Source organism: Mustela erminea, chromosome 10 (assembly GCF_009829155.1).
Source record: "Mustela erminea isolate mMusErm1 chromosome 10, mMusErm1.Pri, whole genome shotgun sequence".
NCBI classification, from domain to species: domain Eukaryota; kingdom Metazoa; phylum Chordata; class Mammalia; order Carnivora; family Mustelidae; genus Mustela; species Mustela erminea.
In genome coordinates this window covers 30467193-30487810 of record NC_045623.1, presented here as the reverse complement: position 1 = coordinate 30487810, position 20618 = coordinate 30467193, and the positions used below count along the sequence as shown (strand labels likewise).

General features: G+C 51.7%; 1 protein-coding gene across 5 annotated transcripts in view; it reads right to left on the bottom strand.

The window, feature by feature from the left end:
* The window catches only part of BCAR3 (BCAR3 adaptor protein, NSP family member), a 110320-nt gene that overhangs the window by 20962 nt on the left and 68740 nt on the right, over window positions 1–20618 (bottom strand). For 3 of the 5 annotated variants that reach the window (XM_032361503.1, XM_032361502.1, XM_032361504.1), the window contains 4 exons: window positions 9133–9261; window positions 6029–6471; window positions 2983–3086; window positions 1282–1934 (listed from right to left, as the gene is read on the bottom strand). In XM_032361503.1, the coding sequence (XP_032217394.1) occupies window positions 1282–1934; window positions 2983–3086; window positions 6029–6471; window positions 9133–9261 (1329 nt within the window). Of the gene's footprint in view, window positions 1–1281; window positions 1935–2982; window positions 3087–3464; window positions 3574–3816; window positions 3899–6028; window positions 6472–9132; window positions 9262–20618 lie in introns of those variants that run through there. The other 2 variants (XM_032361505.1, XM_032361506.1) reach the window with 2 other exon arrangements.

Below are 20618 nucleotides of genomic sequence, written 5' to 3'. Positions count from 1 at the left end.
TTTCACTAAGTAAAGCCTTACCTGCCGCTCCAACACTTGGATCTGTCTCTGTAACTGAGGGGTAGGCTGAGTCCCTCCCAGTCTAAGACACTTGCTTTCTAGAAAGATGTCTCTAAAGGATAACCTTGCCATAAGGGTACTTAGGAACAAAAGCTGCCCATATCTGAAAGAAGTGCTTACTGTCAAAACTGATGATGATGTAAACATATATTTATTTAGTCACATGAAAAGATAATCATACTAAGTTGTTTGGTCGAAGACTCAGGGTTTAAAATAGTATGTTTAGGGGGCGCCTGGGTGGCTCAGTGGGTTAAAGCCTCTGCCTTCAGCTCAGGTCATGATCCCAGGGTCCTGGGACCGAGCCCCATGTCGGGCTCTCTGCTCCGCAGGAAGCCTGCTTCCTCCTCTCTCTCTGTCTGCCTCTCTGCCTACTTGTGATCTCTTTCAAATAAATAAATAAAATCTTAAAAAAACAAAATAAAATAAAATTTTAAAAAATAGTATGTTTAGGAAAAAAGTACAATAAAATAGAATCATCTGTTCAGGCCTGCGGTAAACACACACATGTGCATGAAATTATTTACATGTATCAGTTTGCAGAACGAATGTTAACCATGGTGATCATCAGGAAAGTAGACCTTGTGTAATTTTTTTCTTTTCTCTTAAACTATATTTCATAATTTTTCTAAATTGAGCAAGTATTACTTGTAAAAAAACAAAACAAAACAGGGTAAATTTTAAAATGTCTATTCTCAAGCCCATTTGAGTAACAATAAATGTATGACATGTGTGTATATGTCCACAGAATGCATCACGTATAATAAAATAAAAATAACCTAGGCTTTATGACTCCAGAAAGTACATTTTCATCTACAGTCCTCTGTCCTTGGACTTGACTCTCCCAGTTCTGACAGAGCTGAGGCCAGGGAAGACCCTGCAGCCCGGCGGGAAGTGGGGGCGTGCTGGGGCGGGGGAGGTCAGTTGGTGGGGGGGGTGGGAATAAGGGCAGTGTGGGGGTGGGGAAGGCCTGGCTGGGCTGCCAGCCTGGCTGGGCGGCCAGCCCGCCATCCCTCTGCCCGAGGGGAGTTTTACAAGCTTCCAGCCTGGGCAAAGGTTGTCCCAGGCCTGCACTTCCCACCGTTTAAATAAATCCCCACCCAGGTTATCTTCTGACTTTTTCTCTGAGCCACACACTTAAAGGGTGAGGTGCAGCGAGGCCAGCCCGCCATCCCTGTCTGAACTCTCCAAAGACAGAGTCAAATTCCCTGCCCAGGCACTTACCACACAGTCCATGCTCAGTAGGTGCTGGGCGATGACCTTGGGGTCGTGCTTTGTGAACAGTTCTTTCGCCCTCTTCAGCATTGCCATTTCCAGGGGCTTGTTCTCAGGAGGAAGGAGCTTCGACTCAAAGTCATTGGGTCTGAATGAGGAGGCCGTCTCCAGACGGGGCAGCACGAACTCAGCCTCACCCTCCTCTGGCCTCCGGTCCACCTGCATGGCCACTGCCTCCCAAGGGCCCGCCCCGTCATCCTCGAGGATCAAGTAGCTGGTGCCAGAGTTCCGGGGACCCGGCCCCCCGTTCTGCTTGGCCTTTAGCAGCTCCACGTAGCTGTCCTGGGCACAGATGGGGGGCCTCGCGCCCCCGTCACAGCCTGCAGCGAAGGCTGGGTTCAGTTCACAGTAGTTGGCCTCCGAGTTGAGCCAGGTGGATGGAGATGGGGGAGCCTTGAGGAAGGGAGCCTTGCAGGGCTTGGGGGGTGGCTTGGGGCACAGCTGGCTGTCTGAGCCCCTCAGAGCCTCCCCTGCCCTAGCGTCCGAGGAGACCCTCCGAACCAGTGCGGGGCTCAGGGTGGGCTCGCTGCCCGTCCTGAAAACGGGTGAGTTTGGGCGGGGGCTTGTGTCCACCCCCGGGGACTGAGGGGGCAACTTGCAGCCTGTGGAGGGAAAGTGAGGGTCAGGAAAAGCTCAGCTGTGTGGGGGAACACAAGGCAAACCTGGAGTGACATCTCCTCCATTCACGCCTTTGGGGCTTCAGTTGTCACTTCCCACAGATAACACGGTAGGACCACCCCATGCCCAATCTAGTGCCATCCAGAGCATTTCAAGGGCTGGCTGGCCGCACCCCACTTCTGGGGGATTCTGAATCCCAGTGACTTCCAGCAGCTGGGCCGCAGTGTCACTTTATGGTCAGAGAAGACTAGTCCAGTCAAGGACAAGACATGGTGCCTGGAGGGCAGTTAGTAATCTAGTCTTGCCCTAAGAAACAGAAGTCTTTAGTCACAGAGCATGAGGGCCTGAATCACTCTCACGGCCAGGGTGGGTCCAGCCAGCCTGGAGGGAGAGCCGGAGGCACCCTAGGAAGTGGGGGACAAGATGCTGAGCTATCCCACAAGGAAGTGGTTCACCACAGGGCATGAAGAAAATCACCCTGTGGTCCCAAGGAGGGTCAGTTACAAAAATAATGAATAACCAACCATCCCTGGCTCACTAACACTGCTGCTTACAAGGTCGGCCCCCATCCCACAGCTCCTCACGCCTCTGGCTGCGAAAGGAGAATGGAGAGGAAGAAGGGTTCCCCAGGAAGCCCAGCTCTGGCCCAGCCCCCTCCGCCCAGGGAGGGCACAGAGAGGGGCTCCTCTGTCATGAAGGCTACGTCGGAAAACCTGGGTTCAAATGCCGGCTTCACCGGGGGCCGGATGGGTAACTCTGGAGGAGTTATGTCACCTCTGTGCCTCAGTGTCCTCAACAAGGAGAAGAGAATAATCATTTCCTCTGGGAAGGTTTGTAGTAAGGCTTAAAAGCTAGCTAGCACACATCAAGTGACCCGTCTCCCACAGAGTTTCACAAACCCCTTCCCCTCCAGCCTACAGGGCAGAGCCTTGTGTTGTCCCCATACCAGGGGACCAGAAGGGGTGGGAAAGAGCCTGAAGGAAATCAGGCTAACACTGCCACCCTCCTCCCAGCAAAGGTCCCAAGACCTACCAAGTGGCAGGTAACTTTCCGACTGGTGCGCTTTGAGGGAAAAGGCTCGTCGGTCCTGCATGTGATCCAGGCAGGCTGGCTGGCTACCGCTCTTCTCTTTATTTCTGAAGCCAAAGATAAGTGGAGCAGAAACGTGTCATTAAATCATAAAACCTTCAGGCAGCGTCATGGAAAGTTTTTACGAGAAGGCCGAGGGGTACAGCACATCCCAGCAGTAGAGGAATGCTGTTGGAGGAGGAAATGACTGCTGGGGGCGGTTAGTTAACACAGGATTGTGCTCGGGGTCCAGCCCCACGTCCCCAGGACCAATCCAGTCTGGTCCTCTGAGCCCTTCCATCCGGCTGAGCAGAGCAGAGCAAAGATCTCATGATCCTCTCAGGAAAATCTGATGAGCCAGAATGTGTACTTTTTAACAGAGCTTAAAATTACTTACAGACCCAGGAGGAATGACTTGTTTAACTGAAAGGCGTTTTCCACCATACCTCCTGGTGTCAGTTAGGAAGGAAGCCTTGGGGCAGTCTGCGTTTCAGTGCAAGTTCGCCATGTCCCGCAAATAAAGACCCTCTCGTCCTCCTGGAAGGATCAGGGCCCCACAGCTGAGCCCCGCACTGGGAGGCACAGAGCACAGTCACGCAGGGAAGCAAGGAAATATCACCTTCCACACAACTAGTAACCCCCCTGCTCCCCTGCCTACTTAGACCGGGAGGTTCTCTAGCCCCACAAACAGAATCTCTCCTTTGCTAAGAGACTGCCACCCCACCAGTCAAGTTGTAATGAACTTTAACTGGCCCTCCCACAAGCTTAGGTTACCGAAATCCCTAAGTTCTTTCCTACCTTTGCAAGCGACCAAGGAAAAAGCAAACACCCTCCTACCCCCCAAAACCAAACTCCCAGCAACAGAGAAATTCCAGCAAGCCCTCAGCGATAAGGCAGGGCAGAGGGCAAATTCCAAAAGGCAGTGGCTTCAGCCAAGTGGTATTTCTGCAGCGATCCTCAGAGCAGCCAGACTCTACTGGCCCAGAAACCCCACCTGCGGCGCACCCCGCTGGCCTGCCAACCAGCGAGGCCCAAGTCAGGTAAGGTGTGGGCTGGAGGGTGGGGGAGGGCAGGGCGCACGGCAGCGGGGAGGCGCTTCCCTGCGGAGCCCACTCCGCCCCTGCGGTCAGACCTTCTGCTGCTCCGGCCAAGAAGGGACAGGGCTCAAAAAACTCTGCTTTCACTGGGCAGTCAAGAGTGGCTCTGTTGGGCCTGCCTCACTGATGGAGAGACTTTCTCAGTCTTCTATTCCTTATCTTAAAAAATAAATTTCTCTTCTAAATCTGGGTCACTGAGCAGAGACCAGGAGGCAGGCCTTCCTGCCCAGCACTGCCCCAGGCAGGGGTTCTGGGCATTGCCCAATGCTCCCTGGCTCCATTCATGACATTACCCTCCTCTTCCTCAGTTAAGCAGCCAATTCCCACACTCAAAAAAGAAACAGAGGAAGAAGCACCTCTTCAGTATTTCTGAGGGATCTCAAGTCCATTCTTATTACTAAGAAAAGGAGAATATCTGTGTATCCATTCTTGCCTTCCTCCCCGCGACTGAGTCCTACATTCTACTGCCCTCCCCAAATAATACTTATTATGATTATTCACACCTACATAGCCCTTTGGCACTGTTCTAAGCACTTTACAAGTCTTCAGTCATTTAACTCTCACGAACCCCATCATTCCGGTTGGGGAGAGTGAGGCCCAGAGAAGGTAAGTAGCTTGATCAGTGGTGGACCAGCAACTGTGGCCAGGTAGGCAGGGTCCCCAGCCAGACCCTGCCCAACAAGGACCAGAGCTTTGCAGCAGCGCACGGCCTCATGTGTATTGCCCAGCGTCCTGTGTTTTGCTTCTGAATCCTTGGTGTAGGCACGTGAGTTCAGGGGCCAGGGAGCCAGAGAAGGGGGCTGTGTCGCCAAGGGGCCGGAGCTAGTCTACACCCGGCCAGGCCCTCCTTTTCCCTGCTCTCCTTCTCTCGAATGGTCAGATGGCAGCACAGGCACCCAGCTCCCTGAGAGACAGGGTCCTATGTGAAGACAGCACACAGCACTGGCCATCAAGGGCAGGGTGCCTCAGCCGGGCCTCCAGTTCTCTGGAATCTTCTCTCCCTTGTACCCAGGTTTGGGCATAGCCTCTAGTCTCTCAGTGTCTCCCATCTCAGGAATCTCATCTTTTCTCACCAGGTCAATCACCCTTTCCATGTGGACCAAGCCCAAATCTAAGCCTTCAGGCCGAACTCCCCTCCCATACCTCCAGTCTGTTGCTGGACGCTGGCACTCAGAGATAAGCCTACGGCTGTATCTCAGATGCAGCAACTGGTTTTTCCTCAGAGTCTGGCCCCTCTGACTCGCCTCTCTCCAACCTTCCCCACATGCATGAGAGTCCCAGGAAGCCAAGGTCCCAGGCTCTCCCTCCTCTACCCCTTCATAGCCTGACCCTCCGGACTCACTGACAGAGGTCTTCCTTCTCCGGGCTCCCTCCCTGCCCCTCCCACACATGGCCACCCTGCTCCATTCTCAGGACCTTCACCATGTCAAGTCTCTGAGGCTCGTTCAAACCCTTCAGCCTGGCTTTCAGGCCTCCATGATCTGGCTGGGGTCAGCTCCCTAAGCTTGCCCCTACTGGCCCCTTACTTGGGCCCTTTGCTCGGGCCCCACCAATCTACCTGCATGTCCTCTGCACACGCTCACACTGAGCCCCGTGCCTGGAGCCCCCTCCCCTTTGCAGTGTGTATCCAAATGTTCCCTGGTCCTCAGAGCAGCCAGAGTCCTCCTTTCTTCACAGAGCTCTCCTGGCCAGGCCTCCCCTTCCTCATCAACTGCCTCATCTCATGCATGCACAACTCAGCTGGGAGCTCAGCACGTGCTGCCTCGTGGCAGCTGTTCCAGTAATAGGTGGCACCCTTAGGAGCACCTCTTACTGCTCCTCACCCGTCTCACCAAAGCCTGGGCCTGTCCTGAGGGCCCCCGTTGGTCCCGGCACCCCCCCCAACACACACACCCAGCGAGGCCCTGACCCACCTGAGGAGGTTCCCCTGGGGCGAGCTCTGCTCCCGGGCCTGCACGCCACCCATGGTGAGGCTCAGCCTCTTGCCCGCGTCCGGCTGGACCTCGGGGAGGCTGCCGTCCCGCGCCCGGCCAGGCGAGACGCCGTAGCGCTCCTCCAGGCAGCGCAGAGGCATCGTCCTGTTGATGGGCTGGAAGATGACGGCTCCGCTCTGCTGCGAGATGGGCCGGCGGTTGCCCACGTAGCAGCGCACCAGGCCGGGGATGGAGTCGAAGCTCTCGGTCTCGAACTGGTACTGCACGCGGCTGTAGGCCTCGCTGAGCCGCAGCACCGTCCGGCGGATCTTGAAGTGCTGAGCCAGGTTCTTCCACTGACAGGTCAGCACGAAGTTGCCGGGGCTGGACAGAGAGTCACGGACCAGGAAGTCGCCATCCCGCTGCACGAGGTTTTCCGACACCTTCGGGACAAAATGGGGAGGAGTCGGAAGGGCAAGCGAACATCCTGTTAAAGCGGCACCGTGCTCTGCTTCTTGGGGCTGACAGGAGACAAGGCTATTCTGTCTCTTCTTCTTCGGTGGGCTCTTTGTTTTCTCAAACGCCAAATTCTTAGAAGACCCAGGCATTCACCTAAGAACTACTGGACACCCACCAATAAGGCACCAGGAATCTTGCTGGGGCGCCTGGCTTAGGGCGGGAAGGGGGAGCCCGCTGGCCTCCCTACGTCCCCACCGTCATGGGGCCTCTGTGGTGAGTGGAGATCCTGCTACCTCAGGGGGTAAGTAAGCGGCCAGATGGACGGTCAGATGTTGTAAAGGTAAGGAAAAAAGTCAATTGGGAAGGGAGATAAGAAGTGCCTGGGAGGGGCCGAGGGCTGCTCTCTGAGACGGGGTGGGTCAGCAGGTGTCAGGAGAAGATGACCTGCACACAGACCTGAAGCAAGTGAAGTGACAGAAAATTAAAGAAAGAAGGAAATGCAGGGCCAGGGAGCCTGATCCTCCTCCCCACCCCCAATAGGCAGAGGACCGGGTTCTGTTGGCTCGTAGGAGGGGTCCACATGCAAGGGAGGCCAGAGGCTGTGGAAGCAGAGACTCGAGTGGGGTGCTGGGCTTGCCGCTCACTGGCGGGCCTGTGACCAAGTCAGATCCGTGTCTCCTCTCACTGGAGGAGTGTTATCTGCATATACAATCCAGGCAAAGCACTAGGACGGTGCCTGGAACACAGCAGGGGCTCAAAAACTGTTAACAATGAAGATGCTGATGTTTATAGCAAAAGGAGGATCGATACTGTGTTGCAGATGGCCGTTCCTCCAGCCAGACCACCTGGGTTTGCACTCTGGCTCTGCTGGGTGACTTGGGACAAGTTAGGTCATCTCTTTGTGGTTCATCTCTGTAAAATGGGCTAATGTCACCTACACAGTGGCTATGAAGATTTAATGGAGTAAAGGGTTAGCTGTTACTACCATTATTACTGGTACGGTGGGCTGTTTGTTAAACAATCAAAGGACATGCAGCTGAAAAGTTGCACTTGTTGCAAGTGGGAAGAAAGTTTACGATCACCATAAAGAGAAGGATGGTGATGACGGTCATGAGTTTTATGAGACTGGGACATTTCTCCCAGGATATTCCAACACTGGATCAGCACACACACAACAGTGTGCCGCCACAGATACTTTAAACTTGCATCTTTGCCTAAGAATATGTTTTCACACAGAAATTCCATTTCTTGGGATTGAGCCTGAGGAAATAATTACAGTTATAAACATAGTAGTTATCTTAAAGCCTGTTGGTGAGGGTGCCCGCCCAAGAGTGGGGCACATGCACAATGGACATACATACAATGGAGGGTGGTGGGGAAGACTATTTCACAGCAGCACAAAAGGCCCAGAATGTATCATTAAATGAAGACAATGGGCTGCAAAAGTCTACGTGGTATGATCTCATACTTGCCAAGCCTAGAAGGAGGAATTACATCAAAGTGTTCACAGTGGCTATCTCTAGGAGGGAGAATTATGGGTGAGAATTTCATTTTCTTCATTTTACTCTCTGTATATTCTACAATCGATTTTAAACTTTTTTTTTTAAAAAAAAAAGCTAGAATAGAGATTATTTCTTTGATAGTGCTGAGAGATCTGCTACATTAAAAAAAATTGTCACAACTATGATGCCCTTCCCCCTGTCCCCCGCCCCTTTCCTGTCATGTTGTCCTGGGTGAGTGATTGGGCAGATCAGGTTATGATAAAAACCTAAGAGAGGGGCGCCTGGGTGGCTCAGTGGGTTAAAGCCTCTGCCTTCGGCTCAGGTCATGATCCCAGGGTCCTGGGATGGAGCTCCACATTGGGCTCTCTGCTCAGAGAGGAGCCTGCTTCCCCTGCCTTTCTCTCTGCCTGCTTCTCTGCCTACTTGTGTTCTCTGTCAAATAAATAAATAAAATCTTTAGGAAAAAAAAAAAAAACTCGAAGAAATTCTATACCCTAATTCTGCACTTTTATTTTTCAGTTTCTATATCTTAAATTAAAAAACACTCACGGCTATCACTCCAAATGACAACCGCACAGCGTACATTCCAGGCCGTGGGGCTATGGTCGTTGGTGTAATTCCTCTTCTTCCCAGCTCCAGACAGGGGCCCAGACCGGGTTGAGATGGAGAATAAATAGTCACCAGCCCCATGAGGGCACTAGCAGCCTTGCTGCTCTTTGCCACCTGCCTCGATGATACCCTCTCTTCACCTGAAATTAAACTACTGCCTTAAGAGAGAAACTCCAAAGGGTATGAGGCTGCAGGCTGCCGGCCAGGAGTTCAATTATCTGAACCACAGGCCAGCCTTGTACCTCTTCAGATTATCCCCCTGCAGCCACAGCCTCCTGCCCCCTCCAGCTCTGTAGACCACAGAACACCTGACTTTTCTCCATCCACTTCCCTGGCATGTGGAAACGTGCTTTAGGTTCCTGACCTTAGTTCTCCCCAAGGTCTCCTTGGGGACGGACCCAAGTTACTACAGTCCACTTGACTCTCTTTGCTTTTAGCTAAAGCAACGTGGCGCTGGAAGGTGACCCGGCGGGGCAGTCAATGTGGTGGTGTCTGAGGACGGCTGGGCGTGTGCTGGCAGGAAGGAGCAGGTACCTGGCGGGGGATGCGTCCGTGGTACCAGGCATGGCTGCGCAGGTCCTCGCCACTCAGCAGCAGCTCCTCCTCCAGCTCCTTCTTCAGCCTCTCAGGGGTCCTGTCCATGACGTGCCTCTCCTTGGAGAACTGCAACACAGGGTCAATGGTGACGTCCCCCAGCTGCCCGGGACAGCCAGGCCTGCCAGCTGGAAAGGCCAGCCTGTGTCGCGGTTGGCTGCTTGGCTAGTCAAGCCAGTTTATGCCAAAAGCCTCGTTCAGGTAGGGGAGCCTGGATAATGATTACAATTAGCTGTGACCTTTCATTTCTCTGGCTACAAGTATGCGGTAATGTTTTCACCTACACACAGGGACTCTGGTAGGAGAGCTGGCGGAGCTTTCCTGTGTGTGGGTGGGTGGGTGGGGTGCTCAGAAAGCAGCTGCAGACAAGGGGAGCGGGGTAGGGGGCGCCAGAGAGAGATGAGTAGGGAGGGAGGCACAACTAAGCCAGGGGACCTACCTCCTTCTCCTTGGGAACTGTCCTAAGAGGGAGCAGGAAGGACAGCCGCCCATTGGCTGGCCCACGGTCCAGAGCCGTAGAACATGGCGGCCCAAAGTGCAGTCCCCCCACTGACAATGGTAATGGCCCTGAGTTCTTTGCTACTGGCAAGCTGCAATTCAGGAACTGAGTTTGCCTTTACAAACATTTTAGAAACGGACAGAAGATGTTGTCTCTTGAATCTACTAACACAAGTCTGACTTTGTATTTTGTAGGTCTTTTTAATTTCCTTTTTCTGATATTTCATTTTGAGGACAGACTGGAACTTGAAACTGAAACACTAGTCTTTTGCCTCTGAAGGTCTGAGGAGGATCACGGAGGTAGGTGGCCACACAGCGGCCGGGGCTGGGGTCTGGATGGGCGACAGAGCCTCCAGATTCCCTTTAGAATCCACGCCCACTCACGTGTGAGCTGCACTTGTACTCCTGCCTGGTTCCCAGCAAAATCTGGCTCAGGGATCACTGGCTGAAGGTCACGGCAGCAGAAAAAGGCCGTGTCCTTGGGTTTTCCCAAGTTCCCCACCTTGGCCTCAAAAGCTTCTAGGATCTCCGAATTCTCCTCATCACACTGCTCTGCTCTGCAGCAAGGGAAGGAGCCCAGACCCTTCTCCACCCAAGGAAAAGGAAGCAGACTTGGGATTTTTACAGCCCTCAAGTCTCGGTGGGCACGTTGGCCCAGGAGGGTACTGGCTGCAGGACTCAGGGCCACTCTCAAAGTGGGGCTCTGGTTTACCAGTTGCTTACTTCTCCCCCCTCCACTTTGCCACCACTCCCTGTCCCTCAGAGCAGACACCTGCATCACAGAGATGCCAAGGCCGGCTATGTCAACTGCCCTCAGTCACCGGCAGCGCTGTTCCACGCCCGTCGTCAACTCCGTAGTTACATCGGAAGACCCTCATTGAGAAGACTGCAGTCCAGAACGCACATTGTCAAACACGCTGCGTTTCCTGATAGTTTATTTTCTGTCTCGCCTCCCACTGGATTTTAAGTTTCACGAGAGTGGAAAAAGCCACCTGCCGCCCTCCAGCAATGCCTGAACAAATTAGGCTCTCCGCAGTCACTGAATGAACCAATACCCCAAGATGAGGCCTCTCTAGCCTTGCCTTCGTGATGGAGCTTCTCTTCTTTAGTCGCAAACTATATGAAGCCCCATGTTAGCTGAGCGTGTTGCCACACAACTCAAGGATGTCATTCCTCAATTTTCCTCCCTTAATGTCATCATGTGGCCAAGGAAAGGTGCACTGCTGCTTAGCAGGACTTCTAAGCCCAGACCTGACGGCTGGAGCTGTTGGTGCCATCTTGGACACGAGGAGGGAGCCACAGCCTGCAAGTGGGGAGCAGAGGCCCCAATAGGCCCGATCCCTCACAACGGTGGGGTCAACACGCCAGCCCCAGTTTGCCCACCTCCAGGTATTCTGCAGGACCTTCTGTCCTGTTTAAGCCCATATTTTGGTTGTTCCTGTTACTGGCAGCTGAACTAAACTCCTAACCGATGCTGTGACCCTAGTTTCCATTCGGCCACCCTGACAGTCTTTCTGCCAAGCCCGATTCCCTCGTCCTGTGCCCCGGGCCCACTTCTTCTTGGTCTGAGGTCTGAAAATGTAGTCATCAGGAGTCAAGCCCCAGTTAACCCTCCACCCAAACTGTATTCACCCACACCCGAAAAGCTATTCCCATGTTTCTCTTTACAGCCAGCCTCCTTTCTCCCGGATGCCCAACACCCGGGCCACTTCCCACCATCATCCCCTCTCTCCTTCTCAGCATCCTTCACAAATAGCCAAGATTTCTTCGCATTTTATAAACAGTAATCCTCCACTCCAGATTTTGACGTAACACTGCTTTACACTTGTGACCGGAGATATAAAATCTGCTATCTTGTTGCTTCTGCCCTCATTCCTTAGAGGAATATCCGCAATTATTGTTCTCCCCCCAACTGTGGACTGTGAAGTTGCGGCACTGTCGGCCGCTGCAGGAAAGTACCCAGGAAGGAGAGAAAAGGGGGGTCAGGTAGATTGACCCTACCTTGAGATGGAAACTCAGATTTCAAAAACTCTTAACTCAAATTAAGCTCTTGCATAATTTGTGCAAAGTTAGGAGGTTACCCAACTGACTAGATTTACAGCTGGGGTGGAGAGAGAGGGAGGGAGATAAAGAGGCAGGAGGAGAGGGAGTGGGGGGGAGGAGGAGGAGGAAAGGTGGGTGGGAGACAGATCCAGGCCAGCAAGCAATTGCAAGCAAGGGGACTCTTCATTGCAAGCCAGTGACAGCTGGTTCTACTACCCTAAAAAGAACCAGATCGGTTTCTGAGAGCCTCTACCTCAGCCTCAGACGTGGGCAACATCTCTCAAACAGCTGACCACGGCAATCAGAAGTCACCCACACAGGGTCGCCCTCATGATTACATTAGTAATTGTTTCAGGGGTGAATGCCTTCTAGAACTTTCACATACTCTTTTAATCACATACATTAATGCAACTTTTATTATTCTTCTGAAGTGCCTATATTTTATGAGCCTTGCCCTTGTCAACTACGATGGTGCCACGATACATAAGTACTTTGATGGGCTGTCAACCTCATGGTGGGTGAGGGGTGACCGTAAAATTTGGCAAAATGTATCCATTTGCATCTTTGAGAGCACTGTGATGGATATCTGTGCTCCTCTGAGATGAAGAATGATGTTCCCGCTTCACAGGATATATCGGTCACATGGGACTATGAGGTTGGCAGAATTCCGTCGGCTTGCCCCCAACAACCAGAATTTCTGCTAACGGTGCAGCCCTCCACTCAGTGTGGCCATCTGGGGCAAACATGAATTTGCTCCTGAAATGCAGCCCTTTCAGTCATGGCCTCAGCTAGTTTTGGGGTCTCTGGGGCCACAAAAGAAATTCTAGCACTTTAGGGTAACACAGCAGCTCTTAGCAATGGTTTATCCCATGGGTATAGTTACTAGTGTCCTTTGAAGTTCTGACTGATGCCACTAATGCCAGAAAAAGTCTCCTGGCCTTCCTGAGATTATCTTCTGAGAAAAAAGGAGAAAAGAGAAGTCCCTACTCCCACAAACACACACGTTGTTATCTTCTGCCGGGCCCAGAATTATGCATGAGGCAGCCAAAGAGTGGTACAGGTCGATCACTCCAGTGCCTTCCAATCTCAGGAGAGGAAAGAACACACAAGCTCTTCATACTAATCTGGCCCCATTCTTATAGCCTCTTCTCTCAGCTCATGTTTCCCAGCTCTTCCCCATTTGTTTCTGCAGACATCTTATGAATTCATGTGCCTCAGAGACTCTCTGGACCCAAGTCATTCTCAGTATTCTGTGAGCACGAGACAGCGGGCTTCTGTGACAGAGGGCACCATGACACCCCAGAGCCAGGTCAGTAGGGCCTGGCTTCCTCAGAAAGTTTACACGGAATGGTAATAGGTCCTCACTGGCCCTTTGGGTTTTATGTTCTTTCACTACCAGAGAGACAGCAAGAAAACCCATGAATATCTCTATCTTACACAGATGTTATGGATGTTACTAACAAGCACATTGTAGCAACACACCTTTTCCTCCATGCTCACATTCTCTAACTACTCACCCCTGCATCTGAACTGCATGCCTAGAAGGCAGGTCTGACTCCGTGTGACCTGAGCTCCTCGTGTTGAGGAGAGGAGGGGGTGGGGGTGGGCTCAAGGGCTGGAAGCAGAGTCGAGTTTTTCTGCCCCAGCGCGGGCTCCGGATCCAGCCATCCCGAGCTCCCCACCACACGGTAGCTGGGGTGTACCCGCCAGAGAAAGATTTGCTGCTAGGCTTTAAATCAAGAACATGGGTGGCTCAGTGGGTTAAAGCCTCTGTCTTCGGCTCAGGTCATGATCCTAGGGTCCTGGGATCGAGCCCCACATTGGGCTCTCTGCTCAGCAGGGAGTCTGCTTCCTCCTCTGTCTTAGCCTCTCTCTCTGCCTACTTATGATCTCTGTCTGTCAAATAAATAAAACCCTTAAAAAAAAAAAAAAAAGAACATCCTGCCTGTGAGCTCTGCCAGGTTCACTGGAGCGACCAACTCCCCCACCGCCCACACGAGAGAAAGACGTGGGCTCCTACTCCGAGGCTTTGCCTGAGTTGGGTGGAGCCACTAGAAATGTGAGAGTTCTTGTTGGGGGAGGGGTGGGGTACAAGAAAAGGGGCTATGGACATAGATTAAGTAAGAAGAATACCTTGAGCAGGAGAGAAAGAAAGGGAGGGACGTTTAGTAACTACTGTATCATGGTTTCCAACTCACACGGCTCCACCTCCAAAATGTCATCTCATCCCAGTAGTTCGTTCTGGGGGCTGATGCAGGGGGTGGGGGAGGCCCACACCTATCCGACCAAACTGAAGTTCAGCTAGTAAATTCGTGCATTACGGTAACTGTTGCTTCTCAGGGAAACCTGAGTCTAGCTACCCCCTTCCCGCTGCCAGCATTTTAAGGACCCTGATGTCAGCACACTACAAGAATGGCCAGCCTCTCCCCCACATCCACAGGCTGCTGGGCCACTGATAGGCTGCGTGGTTTTCGTTAAATGACTTCATCTCTCTGCAGAGCCTCAGGCTCCTGGTCCGCAAAATGGGGATGATAGTATGAGACGAGATGTTCATCAGGATGGAATGGGTCCCTATCTGCAAAGCATTCGGAACATCTCTGGGACACAGACAGCATGGGTTACTATTATCACAGATCTACCAGAATGCGACATGTCTGGTTATATAAAAGAAACACTTCTCCCTGGAGGTGCCTTCAGTCTGATGTCCAGGTGCGTAGGGCGTGGGTGCCTGGGAGGGAAGCAGTTCAGGAGAACGGCCACGTGTCCACAGGTGGCCTCGCACACCCGCCCACCTGCCCGCCCAGCCCCTCTGGTCCTGCTACAGCACCAGGACCAGTCCGAGCTTGCTGTGGCCCGCTCCCAGAATCATGCCTATCGCTCTGAATCTGGACTGAACGTCTCTGCAGCCCCATATGGCCCCAGCAAGTCTGTTCTTGACAGGCTGGAATAGCCAGAGCCCAGGGGTATGGTTGGAAAACACATTCTGGACGTACAGAGCGTGCTGTGAACTTTGATTGACACGGAAACCCGCATTTCAACAGCTCTCCCAGAAAGAAAAAGCTGCTCTGGCCCGGGAGGAATGGAGCCCAGGGTCTCCTCTCACAAGGCCTGCCTGACATTAGAGCATGCATTTCAAATCAGATGGAACAATAGGACCCAGCAGCCTTGGAGGAGGAGGTCTGCACTCCTGAGTTTGGGGACAGAGGGAGGGCGTGCACACTGTAAGCTGTGGGAAAGCCCCAGAGAAGGCAACATACTCATTTGTATGTAGGAGACCTCAGAGCCGACTGGAAAAAGATGTCATCTGCATTATAATTAATATTTATTTTACTCTGTTCCTGCCTCTAAGAAAAGCTTCCCAGTTCCCATAGAATTTTAAATTGTGCAAATCACCAGGAAAGATCCTGTCCCCAGGCCCAGGGGCTGAAGGTAGAAAGGGCAAGTCTGAGACGGCACCACTTCCTGGCCATCGACAATCAGGGCCATGCACTTGGCCAAGTTATTTGCCAAGAGGGGGATGACACCCTGGCCCTGCCCTCAGGAGGGCACAGTGCTCTCGGAAGACCACACGCAGAGAACAGTTTAAACTCAGCCCTGAGCTCTGGAGACATGCCACTGCCTGGACCTTATCCCTGCCTTCTGCTCTGGAGTCTGGGCAAGTTACTCCCCCTCACTGGACTTTGGTTTTCCCCTGTCAAAATGAGAAAAGTCGCTGTGGCCCCACACCGGTGGCGGGCGCATCATGGGACTCGAAGCACATGGTTCCTGCACTTCACACTGACCCACCCTGTGGAGCACACTGGGTGAAGGAAGAAATCAGCGAGCAGAGAGAAGAGGAGCAACAGAGGGAAGGTGTCCCAGGGGCATGCAGATCCCTAAAGCCCCAGCTGATTCCTTCCGCAGCAAACTCCTCTTGTGACCTAAGCTACTTCGCTCTGGACTCCTGTCACCTGTGCCAAAGACATCCTCATCCAGAAGGCTGGGATCGGACCGAGGGGAGTTGGACACTGGAGGCTGAGAGGTCAGACCTTCATGCTCCAGACAGTGAGTCACCGAAAACCTCTGCCTAGATTTTCAATAGGCAACAGGTACCCCAAAAGATGCTTTTAGACAGATCAATCTGGTTGCAGTGGGCAGAGGGGCTGGGCTCAACCCAGGACACAGAGCCAGTCTGAGACTTCTGAAATGTGCTGATGATGGCCAAATCTCCATCCCCAGCCCTCAGGGTGGGTGTTGGGATACTGACCAGAATCCACTCCAGAACTTGGATGTCGATATAAATAAATGGAACTGATCTCTGCAAAGCCTGCCCTTCTCCCCACTTCCTGGTCACCGGCACCTCCTCTGTCCTCATTACCCAAGCCAGAACCCTCGGAACTGGCTTCCACCAACACAGAACTTCCTGATTCTACTGCTTACCAACATGCATTCTAATCCCCACTGAGGTTACCCTGTTCTGTTCTCCCTGAACTTCTGTAGCAGCCTCGTAACAACCTCCCTACCCCCATCTCTGCTCCTAAACTCAGCCACCTATGAGGTCACACACTTATCATAGCACTCTGGCTCGGCGATGTTAAGTCAAGAGGTGCCCCATTGAGGGCTGACATGAGATCCGGAGACTCTCTTAACGCCCCCACAAGAACCTGATGGGCTCCAATGACTGGTTTTTATTCTCCCAGGACTCAGACCTAGTTCATGGGGGACACAGACCCCTATCCTGCCCTGTCCTCCGACCCCTGACTCTGAATGCATTCCTTTTAACCCCAGTGAGGTGAACTACCCCCTTTGCCATACAATGACACCGCATACTGGCATCCAGGTCTGAATTTGCTGGAAGACCTGGATCACAGGAGGGCTATGGATGCCTATGTGAGGATCCCTTAGGGATTCCCCCAAAGTAACTGGCAGAGGCTTGACAAGTGGGGGAGATAGGCCAGAGTGCTGCCGTCATGTGGTGTGGATCCATGAATCAGAGGGTCACCCCTGCAGAGGCTTCAACTGCCTGGCAAGAGCCCATGCTGGGGAATGGGGAGAGGAGAGGGGAAGCTAGATAAGGCAGGTAGGAGACTTAAAGGCCTAAGTAGGCCAATCTATTCTCTAATCCTCTAAGGACAGCTATCCAGTGAGGCAATGTGGTCCACCAGACAGAAGCTCTTTGAGGACAGAGGCCAGACCATATTTGCCTTTGGCTCCCAGAGCCTAGCTTTGTGCATGGCACACAGTAGGTGCCTGGTAAACACTTACTGACTGGAGCCAAACTTCCTGACCCCGGGTGGGGAGAAAAATCCAGTTTGGAGGCTGGTCGAGAACAGGTGATCCTGGCCACCTTTCTAGACTTTGCTGAACTAGTTTCTGTATGCACCAAGAGGGGAAGAGCTCTCACTCCCCGGGACTACCTGACCTAAGGCACAGGAAACATAGGGTACCGACACCCACCCTGGTGTGTGCGGACTTGAGACAATGCAGAATCTGAAAGCCCTTTCCAAGAAGACTGGTAGCCATAAGAATGGAAAGTTACTTCACTGAAGAATTTTTCAAGGACTTGTAAAATCCATCAAGGTTTTAGAGATTAACAGGCATTAAAAGAAGTCTTAAAAAAAAAAAGAAAAGAAAAGAAAAGGAGGAAGGGAGGGAATCTGTGCATGACAAGAGGCAAGGGAAGAGAGAGAGAGGAGGAGAGAGGCCTGCTTCTGGGCTATTCTATCCCAATCAAGAGTGGGGGGCCAAAGCACCCTGAAGCTACCGGCTCTCAAACAAAAGCTTCCTTTCTTTGGCCCTGAGCAGGTTATTCCATTGAGGGAGCAGTCAACAACAGTCCGGGACTCTCATCAAGTAGCACCAAACAACCATGCAAGTCACATTTTTCTAGAAATCGAATCCAGAAATTGTGATCACAAACAACACTCTAAGTGTGTCTGGTGTCGCAGATCATAGCACAAAATTGGTCTATTTTCTGAGCGAAGCCTGAGTCCTCCTGCGTGCTGCTGGGAAACCCCTCAGGGACGTGCCCAGAGCAGCCACCAGGTGGCTCAAGTTAATGCAGGAGTTCAAAGGGGGCAGACCCCTCTCTCGAATCCACCCAGCCTGTGATGCCTGGGAGCCTGTGTCATTGCAGTCCCGAAATAAGCACGAACAGACTAAGGGACTGGGCTCCTGCTCTCAAAACAGCACACACCGCCGCAGAACACAGAGCATTCCGAAGCCTCACGGAGGCTGCCACATGCAGGGCCGTTCTGCAAGCCCATCCGCCTAAAACCGACATCCTTTGGTCATGTCAGAAATGAGGTCCCTGTGAGGACCTGCCCTGTGCTCATCTTCAAGCAGTGGCCTAGTTTATAATCAAATTCCAAAGTCTATCAAGGGCTCTTTAGAAGATCCAGGTGGTACCTTTTTACCAATGAACACCTGCAGAAATTGGGGCACCTGGGTGGCTCAGTGGGTTAAGCCTCTGCCTTCTGCTCAGGTCATGATCTCAGGGTCCTGGAATTGAGCCCCTCATCGGGCTCTCTGCTCAGTGGGGAGCCTGCCCCCCACCTCTCTGCCTACTTGTGATCTCTCTCTCTGTCAAATAAATAAAAATCTTAAAAATAAAGAAAAGAAAAGAAAACCTGCAGAAATTGATCATGAACCCACATGACAAATAAATCCCAATTACTCCTGCCATTCTTAACCCTGCCCACTGGCCAACAATAAAGACCCAGTTCTCCCCAAGTTTAGGCCCAGTAACTCTAAACAGGATCCCTCAGATGTTTTCCTCGGAGGCAGAATGGAAGGAAGGAAGGAAGGTACCATTTGTGCCAACCTTCAAGCCTTGATATGAAACCCTTTGTATACTGGGTTCTGTGTCACCTTTTATCAACACTCACTTTCTTTATGGCTTGCCTAAAAATATTTTATTATACTCCCAAGATAAATGAAGGAAGGCTTGAATGTACTGGTGCAGCTCTCCCACTGGGTGCTAGGCTAGACGAATAGCATTTCCTTGCTAATAACTATAATTAAAGCCAAGAGCTTTAGTTAAGTACACAATTAACTTTGTAAACAAAAGCCCAAAGACGGGATAGGGGGGAATCAAATTTAGATTTTAAATACCCCATTTGGTAGACAAAAGCAAATGGTGGCATGGGCAGTTGGGCATTTCAACCTGGTCCGGTCCAGTGCACGGGCACATGGTGGCCTGGCCCTCGGCTCCGGGACACGTGCAGCACATCTCAAGAATGCCCCTCATACGCAGCCACAGAAAATTTCCATATTGATTACAACGGCTGCCTGGCAGATGGCACATATCCTGAGGAAAGGTGCCTTATTCGAATTCATGCACAGGTGCTCTCTGGGCTAGAAGGGAGAGTCTCTGAGCATGTCCCCCACCTTGTAAGTATTGGGCTGTTGACAAATGGGGACCTCCGGTCTCACTGGGGCCCCTTCCCCTGAGCCTGTGCCTTTCAATCCTTACACTAAAGCTCAATGAAATAGTCTTCATGGGCAGCTTCCTAACCCTCTTGGCTAGAGTGTCCCAGGAATGGCCAGGAGGTCAATTTTCAATCAAGAGCTTGTTAGCCACTGGAACACCATGCCCGTGATTAGACTCTGAGACCAAGCGCCTGCTGTGCCACTTGGCCTCCTGGACTAGATCTGACGGGAGACGCGGGTGTGGGTAAGAATGACTCTGCGGCCTGACAGTTACCGTCTCTTTGAGGGGACAGACATCTGAAGAGAATGTATGGTGGTAGCAGTTTTGCTGAAGTTCTGGGAGTTCTCTATCCTATCTGAGGTCAGCGAGGGTGTCTGGCCCCTTGTGAGAAAGGAATCAGTGGTGAAGACAACTCATAAAATCTCAGAAAGTTTAGCACTCTGCAACACTTCAGTTAATTTGATGTTGATGTTTAAGTACCCTGATGACATAAATTTCTCCTTTCTAAATCCTAGAAAGAATCTCATCTTCAGAAAAGATTCTGCAGATGACTTCTGATGCCATTTTACCATTTTATAATTAAACCTGTATAATTTATCACACTTAACACCAGATTTTTGCTCCAGTGCCATTAAAAACAGATTTGCAATTTGCTGTTAAGTTAAGATGCTTCATTTTCCTATCACATGGGATTTTTCTTTTCACACACAAATGATGATATGGGGGCTGTCAGACCCTAGCACAGACAGGAAACTGCCATCAAACCCACTGGAGAGCCCAAATCCAAGAGATTTCGTTTTTACTCATTATCGTACCTTATCAAACACTTAACAAAAGAGGCTCATAAGCCATGAATAAGAAATATGAACAGAATATCTGTGGAACTCGTTGTTTATCAAGGTTCTGAAAAATTTCCATTAAAATTCTGCTTTCCATGTGTGTGTATGAAAAAGATTAGTTTCATTTTAAATTGTGCAGGTTGGAGTCTAAACAGGGTGCACCCCCTAGGGGCAGAAGTTAACTTGATCTGGACGTCTGGGTGGCTCAGCGGTTAAGCCCCTGCTCAGGTCATGATCTAAGGGTCCTGGGATTGAGCCCCACATCGGGCTCTCTGCTCAGCAGGGAGCCTGCTTCTCCACCACCCCCTGCCCCCCCGCCCCCGCCTGTCTCTGCCTACTTGTGATCTTTCTCTCTGTTTCAAATAAATAAATAAAACCTTAAAAAAAAAAAAAAAAAGAAGTAACTTGATCCCCCCCAAGGCTTAACTCATCCCATTAGGCTCCCCATTAGGTGCCTGTAGCTCCCCCTCCATGCTCAACCCCTGTTGCCTTTTATTCCCCGTCATTCTCTAGGCAAGGCCTCCATGTCCTTCCGTCTTGTAGGATCACGATGTTACTGCTTTTGAGGCTTGGTTTTATTCTGATGGAACACCAAGGGACTGAAAATTATTTTTCACAAGAGACTGATGAGTCCA